The 24,083-nt window shown below is 35.2% G+C and overlaps 1 protein-coding gene across 2 annotated transcripts; it reads left to right on the forward strand.

Annotated features, from left to right (window-relative positions):
- Positions 1 to 996: 996 nt before the first annotated feature.
- Positions 997 to 23,747, forward strand: LOC308683215 (uncharacterized protein). Of its 2 annotated transcripts, none has more exons than XM_081353553.1 (7): positions 997 to 1,130; positions 2,537 to 2,678; positions 12,017 to 12,052; positions 12,127 to 12,271; positions 12,367 to 12,482; positions 14,273 to 14,339; positions 21,915 to 23,747. In XM_081353553.1, exons 1-7 carry the CDS (start codon positions 1,065 to 1,067, stop codon positions 22,033 to 22,035), a joined length of 693 nt encoding a protein of 230 aa, XP_081209679.1. In that variant the 5' UTR covers positions 997 to 1,064; the 3' UTR covers positions 22,036 to 23,747. The 2 variants fall into 2 exon arrangements, with proteins under 2 accessions (XP_081209679.1, XP_081209680.1); XM_081353554.1 differs by having other exon boundaries at positions 1,049 to 1,130; positions 12,130 to 12,271; positions 21,915 to 22,484.
- The last annotated feature ends 336 nt before the right edge of the window (positions 23,748 to 24,083 follow it).

A 24,083-nucleotide genomic window follows, 5' to 3' on the forward strand; every position in this document is an offset into this window, starting at 1 on the left:
GAGTTCTTAGTCTTAGTTCTTAGTTCTTTCTGTAAGAAATAAAACCAAAGAAGTGTAATCTAAAATTGCTCACAGAATATATCCTGTGAAAGACACATTAGAGCTTTTTCACTTGGGTATTGATTGCAATTGCTGTGTTTTGTAATTGTGAAAGATAGTTATTTTCTGAATGTCCCTGTTCATCAATCTTTTGGTATGAGATGTCTCAATTTCTAGGTGTTAAAATGAACTGCAACCTAGTCTTGAATTTGTCATCTGTCTTACAAATGAATATGACTTTTCCAAAAGAAAAATATATGTTATCAATTTGTTTTGGTTAGTAGGAAAATTTAAACTAAATGGAACAACTCAAAACCCAAGTTTGCTCATTTTAAAGCAGCCTTTAAAAATTATTGTAAATGTATTGTCTGTAAAGTTGTTAAAAAAAAAATCTAAATCCTAAAGATCCAAAGTTCCTTTTTTAATTTCTTATTATTGTTGTGTTTCAAGTTATACTTACAAAATGTGAAAATATTTAAAAGAAATGTGTCAAAAACTTGATATTGAATTTTGAGTAAGGAACTTAGATACAATGCAGTGTGATTTCATCGGAATACTAGCTTATTATACACTGTGAACTATTTTTTTTTTAGGAAATACTATGAAACAATGCGCAATATGTAGTGAGAAAAATTTGGCAAGCCATTAAGTCAAGAAAAGTATGTTAAAATCACAGAACAACAGTGGAAGTGTAAAAAAAATCCTGTGTGATAGTGTCCAATGCAGTGTGATTCAGAATTGAACACTATCATACGGTTTACTGAATACTGTGCAGTATGCACTGTATACCGCCTACAATGTTTAAAAATACTATGAAACAATGCGCAGTTTTCAATGATCAACCCTTTGATTCACAGTATTGTCGTCGCCTACATCGCATTTGTATACAAATGTCAAAACAAGTGGTGTAGCCCAAGTAGAGATGTTAAAATCACAGTTGACATCACTTCCTGTTGTAATAGAAGGTCAGGTCATAAAGCACGTACACTACTACAGTATTCCTCTCACAGGCGTGGTGTGAACGGATGAAATGGATGTGCGAGAGCCAGGCAGTTCATCGCCTCGTTCCAGCAGATGAGCAGTCTCCTCTGGTAATGCTTACCCTTGCAAGTTCAACCCAAATTAAGTGCCTCATCTTCATTGCAGGCTGTAAGGCGATTGATTTGTCCCTTTTAATCAATTTATTTAATTAGTCATACATTCAGCTCTTAACATGCACTGCCTTTCTCCTCGTCTCGTCTTCGCTTCTGGGTCTCTGGAGATTATCGGGGAAATTATCCAGCAACCCCCACCAATGGAGAGCCGATAAACAAAAGTCTATTAAGGCCCCGCCAGTGTTTAAAGATCACGCGCTAATCGATTATTAGGCTATTATTTTACTGACAATGTGAAAAAAAAGGACAGATTCTGCTTCAAATTAGACAACCGTCTGATGGAGTTGCTGAAATGCAAACATTTGGTGGCATTGAACTGTTCGCTAATGGTTTGTTTTGATGCGAGCAGTGATTGGTTTACAGCGCTGTCGTCGCCGCACAGATGGGCAATGTATTAAAAGTTTGTGAATTAAAAGCATCATTCATAGTACAGATGTGCCGTGGGTTAAATTAGCATTGTACCTACAGTTTCAAACGCTAGTGTTTCTGAAAAGCTAAAGGATTTAAATGCACATAATTTGCATTTCTAATCAATATATAAATAATACAATATATAAATATGGATTATAAATATTTTTTTAATTTATAATAAAATATAAATGATAATAAAAAGTAGTATAAAATGATATATAATGCAATATATGCATATATATAATGTATTAAATTGTATATATTTCTATTTTTAATTTATAATAAAATATAAATAAATAATTAATATTATATATATATATATATATATATATATATATATATAATTTATTTTTTATTATTTTGCCCTTGCAATAATAGCCACTACTATGATAAGGTTTTGTGGATGTTGCAAAAATGTTCTGAGAGGTTTTTAGCATGTTGCTATGTTAACTTATACGTGTCACAGTGTATTATTTAGGTTTAAGGCTTTGTTTAATTCATTAACAGTATGAGTGTAAAGTAATAGTGATGCTTGGCAAATGATAATGGAATAAAACATGCATCTTAGGACTTTAAAGCCAAGCATGTGGTCATGAGAAAAGGCTCCTCTGTGTGTGTGTGTGTGTGTGTGTGTGTGTGTGCATTTCACGGCAGGACTGTGAGCGAGCGCTGAGGGAATTGCACATTTGTTATTCTGGAGGCATATTTGAAGCCCATTTAATCAAGCTGTGATGAGAAAAGATGCAGAAAGGATGAGATGGCCCCTCGCATTGATAGGGTCTGGCCGGGGCAACCGATGAACCACCTGAGGTCTTACCGGGAGACAGGCACGCCAGAATTATGGAAATAGATTCCACTCGACTCATCTCTCGCCTCTCTCTTCAGGTGCTTCTTCCTGGAATGTTAAACAATGGCGTGTTTTAATCTTGCAGGTAGAGCGCATAGTTCACGAGCTCATGAAAACCATGACGTGCCTCCGATCTCTGAACCCTCGGAAAGCTGCCGGTCACGCTTCTACATTCACACCGCGGAGAGAGAGGCCTGAATCTGCGGGAATATCTTCTGCACTTAAAGGTGATTTGAGTCATTCATGTTGAAATGCTGTCAGGAAACCTGTTTGATAACACTCATTATTTTTGCAGTTTCATTGGGGGTGTCATGAAAAACAACACTACAAACTTTGATTTGAAGCAAAAAAGTATTTGAAAATCGGACCAACCAGAAAACAAAGATTCAAGACTGCTGAAGTGAGGGAAAGAACTACAATCTCATGAAGCATTGCATACAGCATAATCAAATTATAAAACGATTGACTGAAGTTGTTGATTGATTATTTTACTTTTATTCCAAAATATGCATATACACCAGGGATGCACGATATATATCGGCCACCATATCGGTACTGGCCGATATATGTTCATTTTTAATGTTATCGGCCCATTAAAGAAAATTTGGCCGATATATTAAAGCCAATACATAATGTATTATTTCCCTCAGATGAGACACTGTTCAACATGATGGCTCTGAATTGCTTGAAATATGATTGGAATCACTTAAAAAAAGGAAAATACAGTTCAGTGCAACATGAACATATCAGCTACATAAAATTATAATGAGAACATCATAATTGTGTGTTTGAGACATGACTTTTAATGGTGAGACTTTTGTTTTTGTAATCAGGCTCTCAAAAATGATTTACAAATTTGGATTTAGATTTATCGGCCAATATATCGGTTATCGGCTTTCAAATATAAAGAATTATCGGTTATCGGCCAAAATGTTCAAATATAGGCGCATCCCTAATATTTAAGCAGTTTGAGCATAGTGAGATTGGCTATTAGATAATTCATGGGTGTTACATGTAAGATGTGTTTGCAGAATCATGCAATGTAGTTTTTCAACAGTAAGTCCTCGGTTAAACACGATTATTTAAAAAACGAGTTGAAATAATGTGAACTGATGGCTTCAACACAAACATATACCATCAATTAACAATCTCGTAACTCGCTGTACGGCTGTCTTTAAAGGTTTACAAGTTATTTCTCAAAATGAATAGAATTTTTACTTACCGAACTCAACTTAATTTTTTTATACATAAAAATACATATTTTGTTAAATTAACTGAGCTATATTAAGCTAGAAAGGCGTTTTTCAACCAACATGATGTGCATCAGATTTTTGTTTGTTTATGCATATACAGTATGTATATTTTACTGTAATTAGTGTCTGGTTTGGTACTTAAGGATAAACATATTGCAATCTTTAAGCTAAACTGGTGTGGTTTGCAAACACAAGCATGACTATTACAATTGCTCATATTAGGGTTACTGATTTTCTTCTAAGAATGTGAAAATTTGGTTTTAACAAATACAGTTAAATAATTTCTGCTGATCTGAATTATGAATGATCTGGGTTCTGTTTTTTTCGTCTCGTGTTCTCCTTACAGGGCATAAGTGCTGAACTAGTATTTATATGTAATGAGATAAAGAACAGCCTGTGTGTGTGTGGGCGTGCGTGCGTGTGTGGATTCATTCTACTCTGGGTAATAGCAATGCTAATGTGATTGTTAAGAACTGCTGGCATCAGCATATTGCATTGGCTGTTACTTTTAATCAGTGGTAAGGAGAAAATCACAACCGCTCGTGATTGCACAAATTATCTGCCTGAAAAAGTCAGCGTGGAGTAACTATGCAAAACATGGCTAACTAACCTGACAGATACTCTCCACTGGCGGCCGCTCAATCAAATCGTTCCTGCAGCCTTACTGAGCAATTCACTTTCAAATCCTCATGAAATCAAAAATAACCCTCCTTACTTTACAACATGTTCCTGGTAATGATAACGCACGAACGATTAGCGTACGCTAAGAAAAAGCGGCGCCGTACAAACAACTCTTTCTCCTAGTTCACAAAGCAAGCAGTCTAACTTTTAATACGTCCATGGAAAATTACCAGGGTCATTGTGCGGATGGTGATTAAGCGACAGTTTAATCTTCAGCGCTTCTGGACGGCGGGGGTCGGGGGGTGTATTTGCATTAGCAATCTCTGTGAAACTTTGCTAAATTGGCTGTAGTAGAAATCTCAGCTAATGTGATCTAATTTAGTTTTCGCCGCTCTGCTGTGAATGTCAAACATGTCTGACCTCGTCCGTTAGTTATCCAGACAGCAGCCAAGAATCTTACAGGACTCGCTGCCACTCGACGGCAGGTCTGAATCAGTCTGATGAGCCTTGAATATCAAATAACCAGTTTTGCATTTTATGAAGAAAAAATGAGCAGTGTCTGGCCATTCATAACTCACTGCTGTGGTGTTGTGGTGCAATTTCTAGGGTGTTGCTAGGGTGTTATGTGTGGTTGCTAGGTGGTTGCATATATGGCTAAAGTAAAAAATGTGTTTGTTGAATGCAATGTAAGTCGCTTTGGATAAACGTGTTAGCCAAATGATTTAATGTTAATGTAAAAGGCCATCAAAAAAGACTACACTGTAAAAAAAAAAATTGTTAGTAATTTTTACAGAAAAATACTATTAAATGCTACAGTAAAAACCGTAAAACAGTAAAAAAAATGTAAATGCTTTAACATTGCATATGTAATTTTACTGGAAAATGCTGTCAAATTAAAATGTAAATGCTTTAATGTTGCATTATATGTAATTTTCTTATTATTAAGGGACAAAGGGTTCTTATTATAATATTACCGCCCCTTAATCTGCATGTTTCCACCCACGACGCCGCCATTTGGTCTTCGCAATAGCAAAAGTTCAAGCAAAGCATGCAAACGGTTCTGTCGTTGTTGCACAGATGAGCACAGAACACTATTTGTGTCACAGCAGTCTTATAAAGACCTCAGTGTAAACTTGTGTAAAAGACCGTATGCAAGTCGATGAGATAAATCAAGTAACTCCACAACAACTACATAAATGTATCCACTAACCATTCAGAAACGTCCAGGTGCGTCTAAAAGTTGAACCTCTTCCTGAGTCTCTCCATAAAGGCTTCACTCGCTACTGGTTGGATTTCGCTATTGTCGTGTTTTGTTATCGCTGGAGTTTCCGAAGCTCGTGTAAAGGATCGTCTTCTGAACGGAGGCGGAGCAGCAGCTCATTTGCATTTAAAGGAACACACACACAAAAAAACGACGCGATTTTGCTCACACCCAAAAAACGGGCAACTTTGATAAGCTAAAATAAATGATCTGGGGGGTATTTTGAGCTGAAATTTTACAGACACATTCTGGGGACACCAAAGATTTCTATTACAACTTGTGAAAAGGGGCAATAATAAGTCACCTTTAAGTACATTAAAAAGCAAGTACTTTTGTGCTTGTACTCAAGTAAAATTGAAAAGGGGTACTTTAGGGTATTGTACTTTTACTCAAGTACAGTGTGCTTCATCCACCACTAAAATAGTGCAATAAACATTCACTTAATAACAGAAAATATAACACAAACAATAACACACAGACCATCAAAATAGACCACACTGTAAAAAAAAAAAAAGTACTACAAATGCTACAGTAAAAGCCTGTTAACTGTAAGTTACCTTCCCATGACAGTGAAAAAATGTAAATGCTTTAACGTTGCATTGCATTATATGTAATTTTACTGGAAAATGCTGTCAAATGTATGGTTTTTGCAAGTAAAATCAATGAATTACCATATCATTTATGGTTAAAAAAGTAAAATGGCATTTCCAGAAGTCCCTGCATTTCACATCACTTATTCTTTTCCTCTTATTTTGGTTGTGATATATTTACTGTTATTTAGTAAATGTTTATTGCATTATTTTATATGACCCTGTGCACTGTGCATATTTTATGAACAAGCAACTAATGATAAACTCTGGAAAAGTAATGATTATGGCAAGTAAAAACTATGAATCACCATATATTTTGCTGTAAGATACAAATAGCTCCATAGTTCCTTGTTTTTTTGGTTATTATTATTATGGTGGTTACAATTTAATGAAAAAAGCATATTTGTGTATTAATGAAATATACGGTTATAAGATACAGGCATCCTGTAAAACCAGAAACATTTTCACTGTATTTTTACAGTGTTATTTTTTATTTATTTTTTGGCAAACCACAGCTTTACCGTAAATAATTTTACAGTAAGCCTAGACCTAGACCAGCTAACCAATCTCAGGCTGGTTGGTAAAGCAAGCATCACCAAAGAAATTATTGTGAATATGATATGCATATTGTTTGTTCTGTATGAATTAGATCTCTAAGTTGTTTACACAAAGAAACCAGCGAGTAACTAGATAGGGAGTTGTATTATTCTTGTTTATGAAGTGGCTTTTATAGTTTTGCACATGATCTTCATCAGTTTTGTAAGACTTTGAGTGCTGGTATTTTTGTATAATATATGAATGCAGCATGTTGGCAGAGAGAGAGAGAGAGAGAGAGAGAGAGAGAGAGAGAGAGAGAGAGAGAGATGGTGCTGGTGATCTCCTCCATTATTCATTAGGGCTCGTCTCAGACGGTAGAAGAATCCGTAGTGAGGTGGATTTGCGAATTATTATGATTCCGGTTAGCCAGCTCCAATAAGACCTTTAACTCCGGCGAGCTTAAGGCCTGTCATCCCCCGTTGACTTTAATTATAATTTCTATTCCCTCAGCTTTCTGCTGCTCTGTGGTTTTCAATCATCACACACACACACACACACACACACACACACACACACACGTACACACACCTGTTTGGCCTCTCCGACCCTCTCCAGAGGAGACGCTCGGACTCTGACAGCCCTATAAAGTCATTAATGGCTCCTGTAGCTCATGTTGGAATATTACGCCCAGTCGCAGCAACACGAGGTCTGTGGAAACTGTGTGATTGCAGATCTTCTGGCCTTTTCCGGACGCAGTCGTACTGATAGGACTGGTGCGATTCAAAGGCACATTCTGTGCTATTCTGGAGCAGTTCCTCTAAATGCCCGTCGTTCGCTGTGGGCAGGAAGTGTTCATGCTGACTGGTTTAACATCACCATCCGGTTTGTGTTTTTGTGTGTGCTGGTTATCCTGTCACTATTCCGGATAACAATGAGGAGTCACCATGTTTATAGATCCTGTTTATATTTGATGTTTCTATTTCACTATGTTTACATTCATATAGCATAATAATACTTTTTTTTTTAAAGTCTAATGTAGTTGGACATTAGTGATATCCATGCAATAACATATAGGTTGAAATGTTCTCTCTTTGTTGATTTTCATTACGTGTGTGTGTGTGTGTGTGTGTATGCTTTTCTATATTTCTAAATTACATACATAATTTATTCAGTAGGTAGACAGATGCATGCATTGATACATGTAAAATTGAAATATAATTAGATATTGATGATGAATTAAATTAAAATTAAAGTCTTTTGTGGGTTTGTCTAGTACAGCAAGAGCGCCAGCTGGTGGAGAACATTTGCATTGCATTTTGTTTTATATTGCACATCACTTCAATTCATACATTGATTTATTTATTTTTGGGGGGGTTTGCCCTGTTCCCTGTTCAAAATTGTATTCTGCACAGCATGGTCTTAATATACAAATATACACGAAAAATGTTATTGAAATATTATTGAATATTGTTAAATCAATGATTTAAAATAATAAAATTTAAAATAATAATTTAATACATTTTAAATAAATCATATATAAAATTATAGATTATTTAAATACAATTTAAATATTGTTAAGTAGCCTATTAAATATAATATCAACTATTATTCAATATTATTACATTTATTTATTTATTTAAAATTCAAAATAAACATGGATAAATCGTGTCTGTCTGTGTAATAACTGTACATACATAACCAAAAATGAACAATGATCTCTTGCAGCTCTTAATTTAATTAATTTAAAGAGAAAATAGTTTTGAGTTTAGACCTATAGCTCCCCTGTCAAATGTCTCCATGTAGCAGAACATGAATAAAACATTCATGCTCTTGCATATTTAGATGAATCTGGGAGAAAATGATGCATGACTGGTATTTCCTCGTCATGAATGAGGTGAAAGTCTCCAGTAACATGCATTCACACACACACACACACACACACACACACACACACACTGAGAAATGTGAATCGAAAGCCAGACGTGCATCTCATGCAGATAAAAGTGCATGATCATGGTGTCAGACTCGTGTTTACTCATCACGCCCATAGGATAGAGGCTTTCCATATGGAGCGAGAGGCTGTCCCAGAATGCATTGCACGTTTTATTCCAAATGCACCTGCAAATTAGGCAAAATGTGACATTTTAAAGTAAAAAAAAATGGAAACATTATTTTCTTGTAAAACATTCTTTGTTTCATTTACAACTTAAAAAAATGGGTAACACTTTATTTGAAGCCTTTGTATATAATACATTATAAATGTATTTATAATGTACATTATAATGCTTTTCATATAACTGCATTATATTCAAAATGCATTATAATATCTGCAGATTCATTTTTACATCTAAAATTGTTTGTCATGTGTTTTAATGCATTAAAAGGTGTAACAATGAATAGATAAGTATTGTAATGTATTTTAACTGTGGTTACAATTATTCATGAGATCACACAATGCATTATAAGGTACATTACAAGGCAAATAATACATTAAAAAACCTTTATAGCGCATTAGGTTACACTCTATTTTAATGTGTCTGTGTTACAGTGTAATTATACATTTAAATAATGAGTAATAATACTGAACTACAGGGTTAGGGTTTGATTTAGGGTTAGTTGCATGTAATTATGCCTAATTTATAGATATTACTATAGTAAGTACACGTAACACGTGCAAGAAGGACACTGTAAAATAAAGTGTTACCATGCATTATATATAAGGCATTAAGTGTAGTTTCGGGCTCATTTTAATCTGACAGCATTTTCCAGTAAATTACATATAATGCAACGTTAAAGCATTTACATTTTAATTTAACATTTTCCAGTAGAATTACATATAATGCAACGTTAAAGCAATTTACATTTTAATTTGACAACATTTTCCAGTAAATTACATATAATGCAACGTTAAAGCATTTATATTTTAATTTGACAACATTTTCAGTAAAATTACATATAATGCAACGTTAAAGCATTTACATTTTAATTTGACAACATTTTCCAGTAGAATTACATATAATGCAACGTTAAAGCAATTTACATTTTAATTTGACAACATTTTCCAGTAAATTACATATAATGCAACGTTAAAGCATTTATATTTTAATTTGACAACATTTTCCAGTAAAATTACATATAATGCAACTTTAAAGCATTTACATTTTAATTTGACAACATTTTCCAGTAAAATTACATATAATGCAACGTTAAAGCATTTACATTTTAATTTGACAACATTTTTCAGTAAAATTACATATAATGCAATGTTAAAGCATTTATATTTTAATTTGACAGCATTTTCCTGTAAATTACATATACCCTAATGCAATGTTATAGCATTTATATTTTAATTTGACATTTTCCAGTAAAATTACATATAATGCAACGTTAAAGCATTTACATTTTAATTTGACAACATTTTTCAGTAAAATTACATATAATGCAACGTTAAAGCATTTATATTTTAATTTGACAGCATTTTCCTGTAAATTACATATACCCTAATGCAATGTTATAGTATTTATATTTTAATTTGACAACTTTTTCCAGTAAAATTACATATAATGCAACGTTAAAGCATTTATATTTTATTTTCCAGTAAATTACATATACCCTAATGCAACGTTAAAGCATTTATATTTTAATTTGACAACATTTTCCAGTAAAATTACATATAATGCAACGTTAAAGCATTTACATTTTAATTTGACAACATTTTTCAGTAAAATTACATATAATGCAACGTTAAAGCATTTATATTTTAATTTGACAGCATTTTCCTGTAAATTACATATACCCTAATGCAATGTTATAGTATTTATATTTTAATTTGACAACTTTTTCCAGTAAAATTACATATAATGCAACGTTAAAGCATTTATATTTTATTTTCCAGTAAATTACATATACCCTAATGCAACGTTAAAGCATTTACATTTTAATTTGACAACATTTTCCAGTAAAATTACATATAATGCAACTTTAAAGCATTTATATTTTAATTTGACAGCATTTTCCAGTAAAATTACATAAAATGCAACGTTAAAGCATTTACATTTTAATTTGACAACATTTTCCAGTAAAATTACATATAATGCAACGTTAAAGCATTTACATTTTAATTTGACAACATTTTCCAGTAAAATTACATATAATGCAACGTTAAAGCATTTACATTATAATTTGACAACATTTTCCAGTAAAATTACAAATAATGCAACGTTAAAGCATCTATTTTTTAATTTGACATTTTCCAGTAAAATTACATATAATGCAACGTTAAAGCATTTATATTTTATTTTCCAGTAAATTACATATACCCTAATGCAACGTTAAAGCATTTACATTTTAATTTGACAACATTTTCCAGTAAAATTACATATAATGCAACGTTAAAGCATTTATATTTTAATTTGACAACATTTTCCAGTTAAATTACATATAATGCAACGTTAAAGCATTTATATTTTAATTTGACAGCATTTTCCAGTAAAATTACATAAAATGCAACGTTAAAGCATTTACATTTTAATTTGACAACATTTTCCAGTAAAATTACATATAATGCAACGTTAAAGCATTTACATTATAATTTGACAACATTTTCCAGTAAAATTACAAATAATGCAACGTTAAAGCATCTATTTTTTAATTTGACATTTTCCAGTAAAATTACATATAATGCAACGTTAAAGCATTTATATTTTATTTTCCAGTAAATTACATATACCCTAATGCAATGTTAAAGTATTTACATTTTAATTTGACAACATTTTCCAGTAAATTACATATAACCTAAAGCAACGTTAAAGCATTTACATTTTAATTTGACATCATCTTCCAGTAAAGTTACACATAATGCAACCATCCAGTGTAGTTGCAATGGGGTTTCAGTAATTGTCTGGGGTTTCTGCGAATCATTAACACTTAATGAGCAATAATATGATGACTGCCTGAGTGACCTCCACTGACTATCTCAATAACAACCCGTTGTGAGGGCATCAGTCTCTCATCTTAGCAAGGCCTGAAAATATTACGAGCACATAAGCATTTCAGAGACTCTTATACAGCGTCTGCACTTCATGGACTGAATCTCTTCTAGAAAGCTCTCCAGATAATTCTCCATCCCCTCACGAGCTCTGTTTGTGCCGGGTGCGTCCCGAGAGAGTGTGTGTGAGGCTCTCTGTGGTATATTGCTCTGTCAATATGCCCTGTTCTCAGGTACACATAGGATGAAGTCGCTGACAAACACGAGGAAGAGATGACGACTTTGTCATCATTTATTGTCGCCCTTTTCCTTCTAGGATTCTCTTGTTCTGCACGAAGCGAGAGTTGTGTCGGTAAGTGTTCTGAGAGTGGGCTCATTTAGAGACAGGTAGTCAATATTTCAGCGTGTGTGTGTGTGTGTCCTCAGCAGGTAACGTCAGTTTGTCGGTGTCTGTCAGCATTAACTCGTCTCTGCTGGTTGAGTGGAACAGCGGGAGCAAACACACGACCCAATGTGCGCTGCTCATCTCGACTGAAGGAAGACAGGAGATTCAGATGCACCTCTTACCAAGGTTAAAGCTCTTTATACAGCTCAATCTTTTACAAAGAATGTGGGAAACGTTTCAAGATCTTCAATAAGTGATGGAATATGGTGGTTGTGTTTCAGGTCTGGATCTCTCTTACTGGGAAACATGACAGACAAACGCCAGCGCTCCTTCTTATGCAGCTGTTTTGATCAATCTCAGGGACTCTTGTGCTCGAAGAACATAAGCTTTGTCATGGGTAACTTTTTAATGATAAACACTGTACGTTTGTAGCCTTGAAATTTCACAAATGCTTTAAAAAATAATTTAATGTATAGGATATCATGCATTTATGTAACATGCATTAATGGCCGTTAGCTACGTTAAATGAAGTTTGTGAATTAAGAGAGGCAAGTAACTTTACTTGAGGACACGCAATTCTCAAAATGCCCAAAAGAAGTTGCCATTTATCGGTGAATCCAATATTACAAAAGTGATATCTGATTATGGAAAAATGCCTAAAGTCCTCCTCTAGTCAATAATTTTATCCCTTAAAACTCACCAAAATGACATAAAAAAAAAATCCTGTGAAAAAATATACTTGAATGTAACCCGACACCCTTGCCTCATTTAGTATATGCAGTTCTATGAATATGCAAATGAGCCCCGCCTCCACTCACTCACTCAGCTCAGAGATCCTCTGGTTGATGATCACACGTTGATCTGATTGGTTACAAGGTAGTTTGTGACGTCAGAAACACCAGCGATTTCAAAGCGTCTTTGGTTCACTGCAGTTTCAAGGAGAAAATACTCAGCAATGGTGTCGACTTATGAATTTACACATGGTTTGTCTTAAAGTATATTAAAAACACCACATAGACATATAAACAACATTAAAACCTGGATTTTCACCACAGAAGGACTATATCGGGGAAAAAAGTGTTGGGGTTTAAAACCAATTATCGTTTGATCTCTATAAAAATATATTTAGACAAAAATAATATATAAATAATATAAAAAAAATGTATTTATATATTTGTCAATAACTCTATTTGTTTAACTGTAATGTGTAATAATATACAATTTAATATACATTGCTGGTCAGAATTATTTGCCCCCTTGGTAAATATGTTCAAAGATGGCTGTAAAAAATAAATCTGCATTGTTAATCCTTTTGATATTTTATAAAAAAAAAATAGAAAAAAATCAAACCTTTCATTGAAGTAAAAGAATTGGAGTGCTGTATCTTTAATACTGTGGGCCTAATCTTCACCCAGAGGTCCTGGACATCTTGTTCAGATATATGGCATCATGGATTCGATCAAATACCAACAGATAAAAAATCAAAACCTGACAACCTCTGCTAGAAATCTTATGACGGGCCATGTCTGGATCTTCCAACAGGACAGTGATCCAAAAACAAACATCAAAATCAAATAAAAAATGTGTCACTGAGCACAAAACCAAGCTTCTGCAATGGCCGTCCCAGTCCCTGACCTGAACCCTATAGAAGAGGAGTGGGCTGAACTGAGGAGGAGAAGAGCCAACATGGATCTGGGAATCTGAAGGATCTGGAAAGATTCTGTATGGAGGAATGGTCCCTGTTCTCCAAACTCATCCGGCATTATAGGAGAAAACTCAGAGCTGATATCTTGGAAAAAGGAGGTTGCAAAAAGTATTTAATAAAAGCGGGTTCCCATCGTGTTTTGGAGAAAAACATTTATTTCATAATGTGATTTCCGCGCCACGTTCAATTCTCTTACTTCATTGAAAGGTTAGATTATTATTAGATTATTATTTTTTTTATAAAATATCAAAAGAATAAACGATGCAGATTTTTTTTTTAGAGCCATCTTTGATCATATTTACTAAGGGGGCAAATAATTCTGACCAGCACTGTATATAGTCAGTTACTAAGATTATATGTGTTTGTAATGCTTTATAAAATAATAAAACATAATAACATCTAATGCTCTTTTTTTTAATCATATCTGAAAAATGAATGAATAAAACCTATATCACAATCATCCATTTTTGCTCTTATGGCAGGCGGCGTTTCCACACCAGCGCTGCTCCTGATGTCAGATACTCAAAACTTTGCCAGTTACATCAGCATGTAAGTGTACTTTCACTGTTCAGTGTTTCAGTGTCCTTCCGGCTCAGATTTTTGCATAATCATACCAGCTGCCATTATAGTAATAAGGCTTGTGTCAGGAGTTTCCTAGACAACCACTAGAGGGCATCAGGACACAAGACACCAAAACACATGACACTGGATGCAAGTTTTGCTAGATTCAGAATGATGTTGTGGCACATTTATTTATTTAGTATAAAAACAAAATGCAATGCAGTGACAAAAAATGTTTAATTCAACAATTAGTTATAAATATCTGTGCAAAGTAAGCAAATTGTCTGTATTTATGGAAAACCCTGATGACCAAATACATTTGCCTAAATGTGCAATACACAATATGAAATACTGTGACAAACGTGGTGAGCTAAGTTTGTTCCTGTTTCATATACAATTTTTAAAAATAGCAGGCAGCACCTTATACAGTAGTGGCCAAAAGTGTTTTTAATGGCTCTACAAGTTCGATTAAACCATCAAAATATGAGGAAAATATTTTTGCTTTTTTAAATATTTTAAATATGAAGGAAGAATAAAACACTAAACTTGGTTAAGGTAATTATTTGATAAAATTATATGGCAAAAAAGGCAAACTACAGCTACAGGTTTTATTTTTACTATGCAAAAAAATGCAGAGAAAAACAAAAAATTTCACATTGACTACAATATAATTAGTTATTAATATTTTGTTGGCTCTGTCTTGTTTTTTATTTATTTATTTTTTGTAAAAAATTATATCGGCACAATTTGTCATGTTTCATTGTGTTATCATCACAAATAAAACAATCGGCTCCGCAAGCTCAACGACACAATATGCTTACAAAATATTTAACTAATTATTAATAATACTTGAATAAAAGGTAAAGATGGCAATTTACCTAACGCCGGACATCACTTTTGGCCACTATTGTACTAGTCCATACTATAGTAAACCTCAAATTTCACATAGAACATGACAAATGAATCTGTTACTTGAACCTGTTCATTAAGATGACTCTTTTGAACCGATACGCTAGCATGAGTCGGATCACATGCTCTTTGCAGATTCATATGTTTTGTTTTACTCATTTATAATGCACTGAAATATTTATAAAACAGCCGAAACATTTTCTGAAGACACTTATTCTTAAACAGTGTCAACAATGGTTCTGTTTCTTGTCTTGTCATTGTAAAAGAGTCTGCAGTGTTTCTCCTGAAGTGAACTTACTGGCAGTCATTATCCGCTTAAAAAAAACAAGTAGAGGAAATAATCAAAGTGACTGCGTCATACAGTAGAAATATCTGATCCCACGTTTCACACCTGGGAAAAGTGTCATCCTACGCGTCACAGTGTTTGTAATCTCTCCTATTTATTTAAAAACCGCAGTTTTTCATCAAAGCGTGGTTAGATAGAAGTCGTTCTGTGGGCTGTAAACAAAATATGGCTCAGTCATGGGCCTTCTCTAAATGTTTAGGGAAGAGCTACGGGTTATTCCCGTTCATATAAACAGGAAAGCGTCACTTAAGGGACTTGCAGTGGATCTTTGGATCTTTTCAGATAGTTCACAATCAATCGACTGAAATTTCCCTAAAGCATTTTCATCTGCCTTCCTGGAAAGCAGCGTTGAATGTTATTAGGGTTGGGTACCGAGACCCGGTTCCAATAGGGAACCGGTTCCGACGTAAACGGTAGTAACCAGACCGAATAAGAACGAAACTTTCGGTGCCTGATTTCGGTGCCTGACGTTTTTTTACCGCCCCCTATAAAACATCTCGCGGCACGAATGATCCAATAATAAAACATCTCCAGTAAACCAGCAGAGCGAGCATTAATTTAGTTCGTTTGTTAAATAAGAGGCGATCTAGCGCTAAAATGCGTTTTTTAAATCAAGTGATCAAAGTGCTCGTTGCCGCTGCGATCAGTGGCGCGGATACAGTGCTTTCTCTTGTGGCGCGCGCACACCGCACTGTCACTCGGACGCGCGCTTCGTTGCGGAGATCGATCTATTTATGAGGCGCCGTCTATATGATTATGTGCGCGTAGAGTTTGTGTGTGTGTGTGTGTGTGCTCGCGTCTCAGATGAGTATGCGCGGAGAGTTCCGCGCGTCTCGTGTGTGTGTGTAGAGTTTGTGCGTGAGCGACTTTAGATGTGATGTTGAGCATTTCATATTAGTTTGAGCATTCAGCAGTATACATGTATGACTACTTAGTAGGCCTATATGTGTATGCAAGGGTTTCATATGTGCGTGAATGAAGTTTGATTTAAAGGGATACTCCACTTTAAAATGAAAATTCTGTCATCATATACTCACCCTCATGTTGTTTCAATTCTTTATGAATTTCTTTCTTCTGCTGAACAGAAAGGAAGATATTTAGAATAATATCAGTAACCAGACAGTTTCTGGTCTCATTTACTTCCATAGTATTTTTTTTTTCCTACTAGCCTATGGAAGTCAATGAGACCAGAAACTGTCTGGTTACTGACATTCTTCTAAATATCTTCCTTCCTGTTCAGCAGAAGAAAGAAATTCATACAGGTTTGAAACAACATGAGGGTGAGTATATGATGACAGAATTTTCATTTTAAAGTGGAGTATCCCTTTAAGCCCTAGACGACGCCTATCTATTCATTCTGGTGAAATCACAAAATATAATGGACACAACGTGTCCCTGCTTGATATACAACCACTGATGAGCATAATCGTAAAAAATAAAAAAATAAACTACGAATGCGGATTAGAACCCAAAACCTCTGACACGCCTGACTAAAGTTCAAGTTCAGCTGCCAGTGTTCCTCTTCGGATAAGTCTAGTATTTTAATGCCAACTGCAAATCTTGCATATCAAGTATGAAGTATATCAATATCAAGTATATTTATATGAGGCTATACTGTGTGTGTTAAATATTTCTGCTCAGTGTCAGATATTTCTCTGTTTTGTAAAAGTCATAATATTAGAAGACAAAATTTTGATGTTAACTCAAGTGTTTTCGGCTACATCAGTAGCCTTTTAAACGGCACAATTTTTCATTTAATCAGAAATCAGAAAATCACTCTCTCACACACACACACACACACACACACACACACACACACACACACACACACACACACACACTCAGGTATTATTTTTTTGATAAAGTGTGTGCGGTTTAGTTTTGTTAAGTACCGTTTCAAGAACCGTTTAAGCACCGGAACCGTTTGAAAAATACCGAGTAGGTACTGGTATCGGATAAAACCCAACCGATACCCAACCCTAAATGTTATACTCTGCCACATTGACACATAATTGCAGTCAGAGAGAGCGGCATCTGTGTTTGGACATGTTGGTGTTGTTTATTCAAATACTGATGAGGTTTAAAACTCACAAGCACCCAAAAATAACCTTATGACCCCTGATGCCGCTCCGTCTCAAAGCGGCCCTTCTGTGGACAACACCTGCCGCTGTCTCACGGTTTACACACACACACACACACACACACACACACACACACACACACACACACACACACACACACACAGAGCTGGCTGTTTACCCTCTGAAAGAGATCACAGATCAGGGCTTGATGCTTCACGGAGGTCGTCTTTGTTTATGGAGTTTGCATGTCATGTTCGGCTTTGTTTTGAAGGAGAACTGAAAGATATCGGGTCAAACAAGAACAGTTTACAGATATCAATCCGTTTGTATAAATGGAAGTATTATTTCATTCTGAATGCTGGGTAATCGTTTCACACTGCACATGTTTGGCACCGCAATACGGGGTTAACAGGGTTTCATAACGCAGGGTAAAAAGTTGGTCTAAGTGTTCCTTTACCCGGGGCTAATACTGGGTTTAGGAGGATGATTTTCACACTGCACTTAACCCCAGGTTAAACGTCGTTCTAAACAATGTTTTTAACCCCAGGTTATCGTCATTCTAAACAACACTTTTAACCCCAGGTTATCGTTGTTCTAAATACCACTTTTAACCCCAGGTTATCGTCGTTCTAAACAACCCTTTTAACCCCAGGTTATCGTAGTTCTAAACAACCCTTTTAACCCCAGGTTATCGTAGTTCTAAACATGCTTTTAACCCCAGGTTATCGTCGTTCTAAACAACGCTTTTAACCCCAGGTTATCGTAGTTCTAAACAACCCTTTTAACCCCAGGTTATCGTAGTTCTAAACATGCTTTTAACCCCAGGTTATCGTCGTTCTAAACAACGCTTTTAACCCCAGGTTATCGTAGTTCTAAACAACACTTTTAACCCCAGGTTATCGTAGTTCTAAACAACACATTTAACCCCAGGTTATCGTAGTTCTAAACAACACTTTTAATCCCAGGTTATCGTAGTTCTAAACATGCTTTTAACCCCAGGTTATCGTCGTTCTAAACAACGCTTTTAACCCCAGGTTATCGTAGTTCTAAACAACACTTTTAACCCCAGGTTATCGTAGTTCTAAACAACACATTTAACCCCAGGTTATTGTAGTTCTAAACAACCCTTTTAACCCCAGGTTATCGTAGTTCTAAACAACACTTTCAACCCCAGGTTATCGTAGTTCTAAACAACACATTTAACCCCAGGTTATCATAGTTCTAAACAACACTTTTAACCCCAGGTTATCATAGTTCTTAACAACACTTTTAACCCCAGGTTATCGTAGTTCTAAACAACCCTTTTAACCCCAGGTTATCGTCGTTCTAAACATGCTTTTAACCCCAGGTTATCGTCGTTCTAAACATGCTTTTAACCCCAGGTTATAGTCGTTCTAAACATGCTTTTAACCCCAGGTTATCGTCGTTCTAAACATGCTTTTAACCCCAGGTTATCGTCGTTCTAAACAACGCTTTTAATCCCAGGTTATAGTCGTTCTAAACATGCTTTTAACCCCAGGTTATCGTCGTTCTAAACAACGCATTTAACCCCAGGTTATCGTCGTTCTAAACAACGCTTTTAACCCCAGGTTATCGTAGTTCTAAACAACACTTTTAACCCCAGGTTATCGTAGTTCTAAACAACACTTTTAACCCCAGGTTATCGTCGTTCTAAACAACACTTTTAACCCCAGGTTATCGTAGTTCTAAACAACGCTTTTAACCCCAGGTTATCGTCGTTCTAAACAACGCTTTTAACCCCAGGTTATCGTAGTTCTAAACAACGCTTTTAACCCCAGGTTATCGTCGTTCTAAACAACGCTTTTAACCCCAGGTTATCGTCGTTCTAAACAACGCTTTTAACCCCAGGTTATCGTCGTTCTAAACAACGCTTTTAACCCCAGGTTATCGTCGTTCTAAACAACGCTTTTAACCCCAGGTTATCGTCGTTCTAAACAACGCTTTTAACCCCAGGTTATCGTAGTTCTAAACAACACTTTTAACCCCAGGTTATCGTAGTTCTAAACAACACTTTTAACCCCAGGTTATCGACGTTCTAAACAACACTTTTAACCCCAGGTTATCGTAGTTCTAAACAACACTTTTAATCCCAGGTTATCGTAGTTCTAAACAACACTTTTAACCCCAGGTTATCGTAGTTCTAAACAACACTTTTAACCCCAGGTTATCGTAGTTCTAAACAACACTTTTAATCCCAGGTTATCGTAGTTCTAAACAACGCTTTTAACCCCAGGTTATCGTCGTTCTAAACAACGCTTTTAACCCCAGGTTATCGTCGTTCTAAACAACACTTTTAACCCCAGGTTATCGTAGTTCTAAACAACGCTTTTAACCCCAGGTTATCGTAGTTCTAAACAACACTTTTAACCCCAGGTTATCGTAGTTCTAAACAACACTTTAATCCCAGGTTATCGTAGTTCTAAACAACACTTTTAACCCCAGGTTATCGTAGTTCTAAACAACACTTTTAACCCCAGGTTATCGTAGTTCTAAACAACACTTTTAATCCCAGGTTATCGTAGTTCTAAACAACGCTTTTAACCCCAGGTTATCGTCGTTCTAAACAACGCTTTTAACCCCAGGTTATCGTAGTTCTAAACAACGCTTTTAATCCCAGGTTATCGTAGTTCTAAACAACACTTTTAATCCCAGGTTATCGTAGTTCTAAACAACACTTTTAACCCCAGGTTATCGTAGTTCTAAACAACACTTTTAACCCCAGGTTATCGTAGTTCTAAACAACACTTTTAACCCCAGGTTATCGTAGTTCTAAACAACACATTTAACCCCAGGTTATCATAGTTCTAAACAACACATTTAACCCCAGGTTATCATAGTTCTAAACAACACTTTTAACCCCAGGTTATCATAGTTCTAAACAACACTTTTAACCCCAGGTTATCGTAGTTCTAAACAACACATTTAAACCCAGGTTATCGTAGTTCTAAACAACACTTTTAACCCCAGGTTATCATAGTTCTAAACAACACTTTTAACCCCAGGTTATCATAGTTCTAAACAACACTTTTAACCCCAGGTTATCATAGTTCTAAACAACACTTTTAACCCCAGGTTATCATAGTTCTAAACAACACATTTAACCCCAGGTTATCATAGTTCTAAACAACACTTTTAACCCCAGGTTATCATAGTTCTAAACAACGCTTTTAACCCCAGGTTATCGTCGTTCTAAACAACGCTTTTAACCCCAGGTTATCGTAGTTCTAAACAACGCTTTTAACCCCAGGTTATCGTAGTTCTAAACAACACTTTTAACCCCAGGTTATCGTAGTTCTAAACAACACATTTAACCCCAGGTTATCATAGTTCTAAACAACACTTTTAACCCCAGGTTATCATAGTTCTAAACAACACTTTTAACCCCAGGTTATCATAGTTCTAAACAACACTTTTAACCCCAGGTTATCATAGTTCTAAACAACACTTTTAATCCCAGGTTATCATAGTTCTAAACAACACTTTTAACCCCAGGTTATCGTAGTTCTAAACAACACTTTTAACCCCAGGTTATCGTAGTTCTAATCACTGTTTTTAACCCTGGGTAAAGGAGCACCGCTTTTTACCCGGTCTGTTCATTACTCCAATTGACGTGTTTTCCATTGCCATGGGACATCCCATCAAATGGTGAAACGACTGTTTATACAACATGCTGTTCAAAGCTCATGAATATGAGGCACGCGATTGGCTGTTGGTTTGCTGAGCATCTATTCAGAACATTCTAACATGTTTGGCACCTCAATGCTGGGTTAATGCTGCAAAATCGGCTCTAATCCTCGCTTCTAATGATTCCCAAATGTGAATCCCAAACACAGTACGTTCCCCTAACATTCCCATATGGTTATTTTCTTGGGAACCCTGCAGGGAACGTTAAGGAAACAGAAAGGTTAGGGGAACGTTATGCAAACCTAAAAACACTTTCTATTTCCGTAACACAAACTTTCCTTGATAACCATAAACAAATGATACAAATACGTGTTTTTGGGATGTTCTGGGAACCAATTTTTTTTAGCTGGGACATTCCTTTACCCGGGGTTTAAAGCAGGGGTTAGAACGAGGATAACTCCGGGTTAAGCACAGTGTGAAAAGCCCAAAGCGGATCAATTGTTAAAGGAACAGTTCACCCAAAAATCAAAATGAAAATGTCATTATTTAGATAAATAAATGCTATAATTGTGTGTTTTACAGGAAGTGGTTGAACAGCGGTGTGTTTGGAATGACTTTAGCTACATGTGTCATTCTTCTGATCTACATTACATACAGAAGATGGACGGGGAATAACGGCGTCTTCCGACTGCGTCTGAGATAGAGAAAGACTCGTCTGGGAATTTAATAGCCTAGTTAAAAAGAAGAGACATTTTTACTCCCTCTGACATTTAATTCAATCTCAAGTATATTGATTTTGTATCAACTAAACTGCAGTGGACCTTAGACAGAGTGAGCGCCATATTTGATGTGACGTGAATGAAAACGAGGTATGCATGTAGATCATTCTGCCACGAAAAGTCTTTACAAAACATCTCCAGATGACTCAAAAAAAGTGAGTTACTGTAAGTTGTATTAAACAGACATCTATTTTCATTCAGGTCAAATTAGAAGCATTTTGACACAAATTTGAAGAAGGTTTTCTGTCGATACAAGTGACATACAGTATAGTTCAGTTTAAACCTTTATATTGTATGTAATGTTCATAGGATCACGCTGTGAAAGGAAGTTATCACATTAGGAAAAGACTACAGTAAACATTTATGCAACATTTAGGGTATGAATCATCTTTTCAGCTTTCTAAACTATTAGATAAACCTGCTTTTACTCTTGTAAACAAATCTAACCAAAAACAACAAAGTCATGCACATGCACTAAGTTACTGGCCTCACTAAAAGATAACATTAGCTGGCATAGAAACGTGTTGTTTACTGTTGTAGATTCAGAAAGCACATTACAGTAATTGATTGGGGGGGAAATCTGTTTCTCTGCTGTTCTCTCACCTGGCAGATGAAAAGCTGCTAATGAAGGCCAACATGCTCTCAGCTCAGAGAAGGGCTCTTAAAGCAAGTGCTCAGACAGGATGAGCTCAAACACAATGCTGGAACTGCTGTCAAGATCACCATTACTAACAAAAATGAACCATTTTGAAGACAAAAGTATAGTAGCACGTGTCAGGCCAGCTTTGAGATTCCTGGTGGGCCGGAGTTTTTAACATTATTTTATTTTTTCCCTATAACAGATTTTGTAACTATTATTTTTTAACAAAAGGAACAGGTTTTTAAAGGGACTCCATATATAAACACACGCCTCAACGCTTGCCCTGCCAAAATTTTCACTGGCCCCACCACAAAAATAAAAAATCAATTGTATTTTAATAGATAATGTTAAATAAAGACAAGTAAACAGTCAGTAATAAAATAAGAATTTATGAACCAGTTGCAACTAATAGCACACATAAATAGAAAGATACAAATGAAATAAACAGATTTCAGGAAGGTTTAACAGAATTCAGGTACGAAATACTAGAATGCATAAATTAAATAGCCTATATTAATCATTATTAAAGCTAAAGAAGTTATTCAGTCAAAAGCAGACTTTTTTCTTTTGTTCTTTAACATTATTGACACAAGACAGCAGCCGGTATATTACTGTCACTTTAAGACCAAATGCATGGATCTGATCTGACACATATCACTTTCTCAGAACAGTTTACGTTTATTAAGACTTTTTATTTTAACTCAGTTCAAATTGCTATGAGGATACTCGCCGAAACGGGCATTTTTACGCACTTTTGTGTGTATTCATGTTTGAGTGCAATAAGACACAAAAGAGAACTCAGTTCAGTAACGGCACGCTGATGTCATGGATAATGTTCAGATTTGATAATAAATCCTGACAGAGGGGTCTGGTATAACCCCAAATGTGTTTATTCTGTCATAAAGACATTTACATGGCAATGCATTGTGCTTTTTAAAATGTCCAAAAATCCTTTTGAACAATTAAGTACTTTATTGTTAATAAAAATGTAAATCAAATAAGCATACATGCTTTTCCTTCCTGTTGTATGTTTTCTTTACTGTGAGTTATTTTGAGGTGATATAAGAGTTTGGGTATCAATCGTTTTCTGTGGTTTCTTTAAAAAATGGTTTTATTTTCTTTAAAGCACTTACATTTGGAAACAGCACACAAAATACATCTCTACTACCTGACATTTATCATTAACATTTCTCTGAAATAGGGCTGGCCGATATAGTTAATGATGTATATCTCTTATATTTTTCCAAATACTCTATATATCAATATTTGGTAAAACTTTACAATAAGGTTCAAAACCTAACAATGACAAAAATATGAGTTCTCAGTTCATGG

Source organism: Scardinius erythrophthalmus (assembly GCF_964197995.2).
Source record: "Scardinius erythrophthalmus genome assembly, chromosome: 23".
Classification (NCBI taxonomy): domain Eukaryota; kingdom Metazoa; phylum Chordata; class Actinopteri; order Cypriniformes; family Leuciscidae; genus Scardinius; species Scardinius erythrophthalmus.

What these genes read in the sequence shown, in the direction of transcription:
- LOC308683215 (XM_081353553.1), top strand. Translation starts at nt 1,065, where the DNA reads ATGAAATGGATGTGCGAGAGCCAGGCAGTTCATCGCCTCGTTCCAGCA. An exon ending in CAGATGAGCAGTCTCCTCTG is followed by an intron (nt 1,131 to 2,536) that starts GTAATGCTTACC and finishes TTAATCTTGCAG; the next exon opens with GTAGAGCGCATAGTTCACGA. An exon ending in AATATCTTCTGCACTTAAAG is followed by an intron (nt 2,679 to 12,016) that starts GTGATTTGAGTC and finishes TTTTCCTTCTAG; the next exon opens with GATTCTCTTGTTCTGCACGA.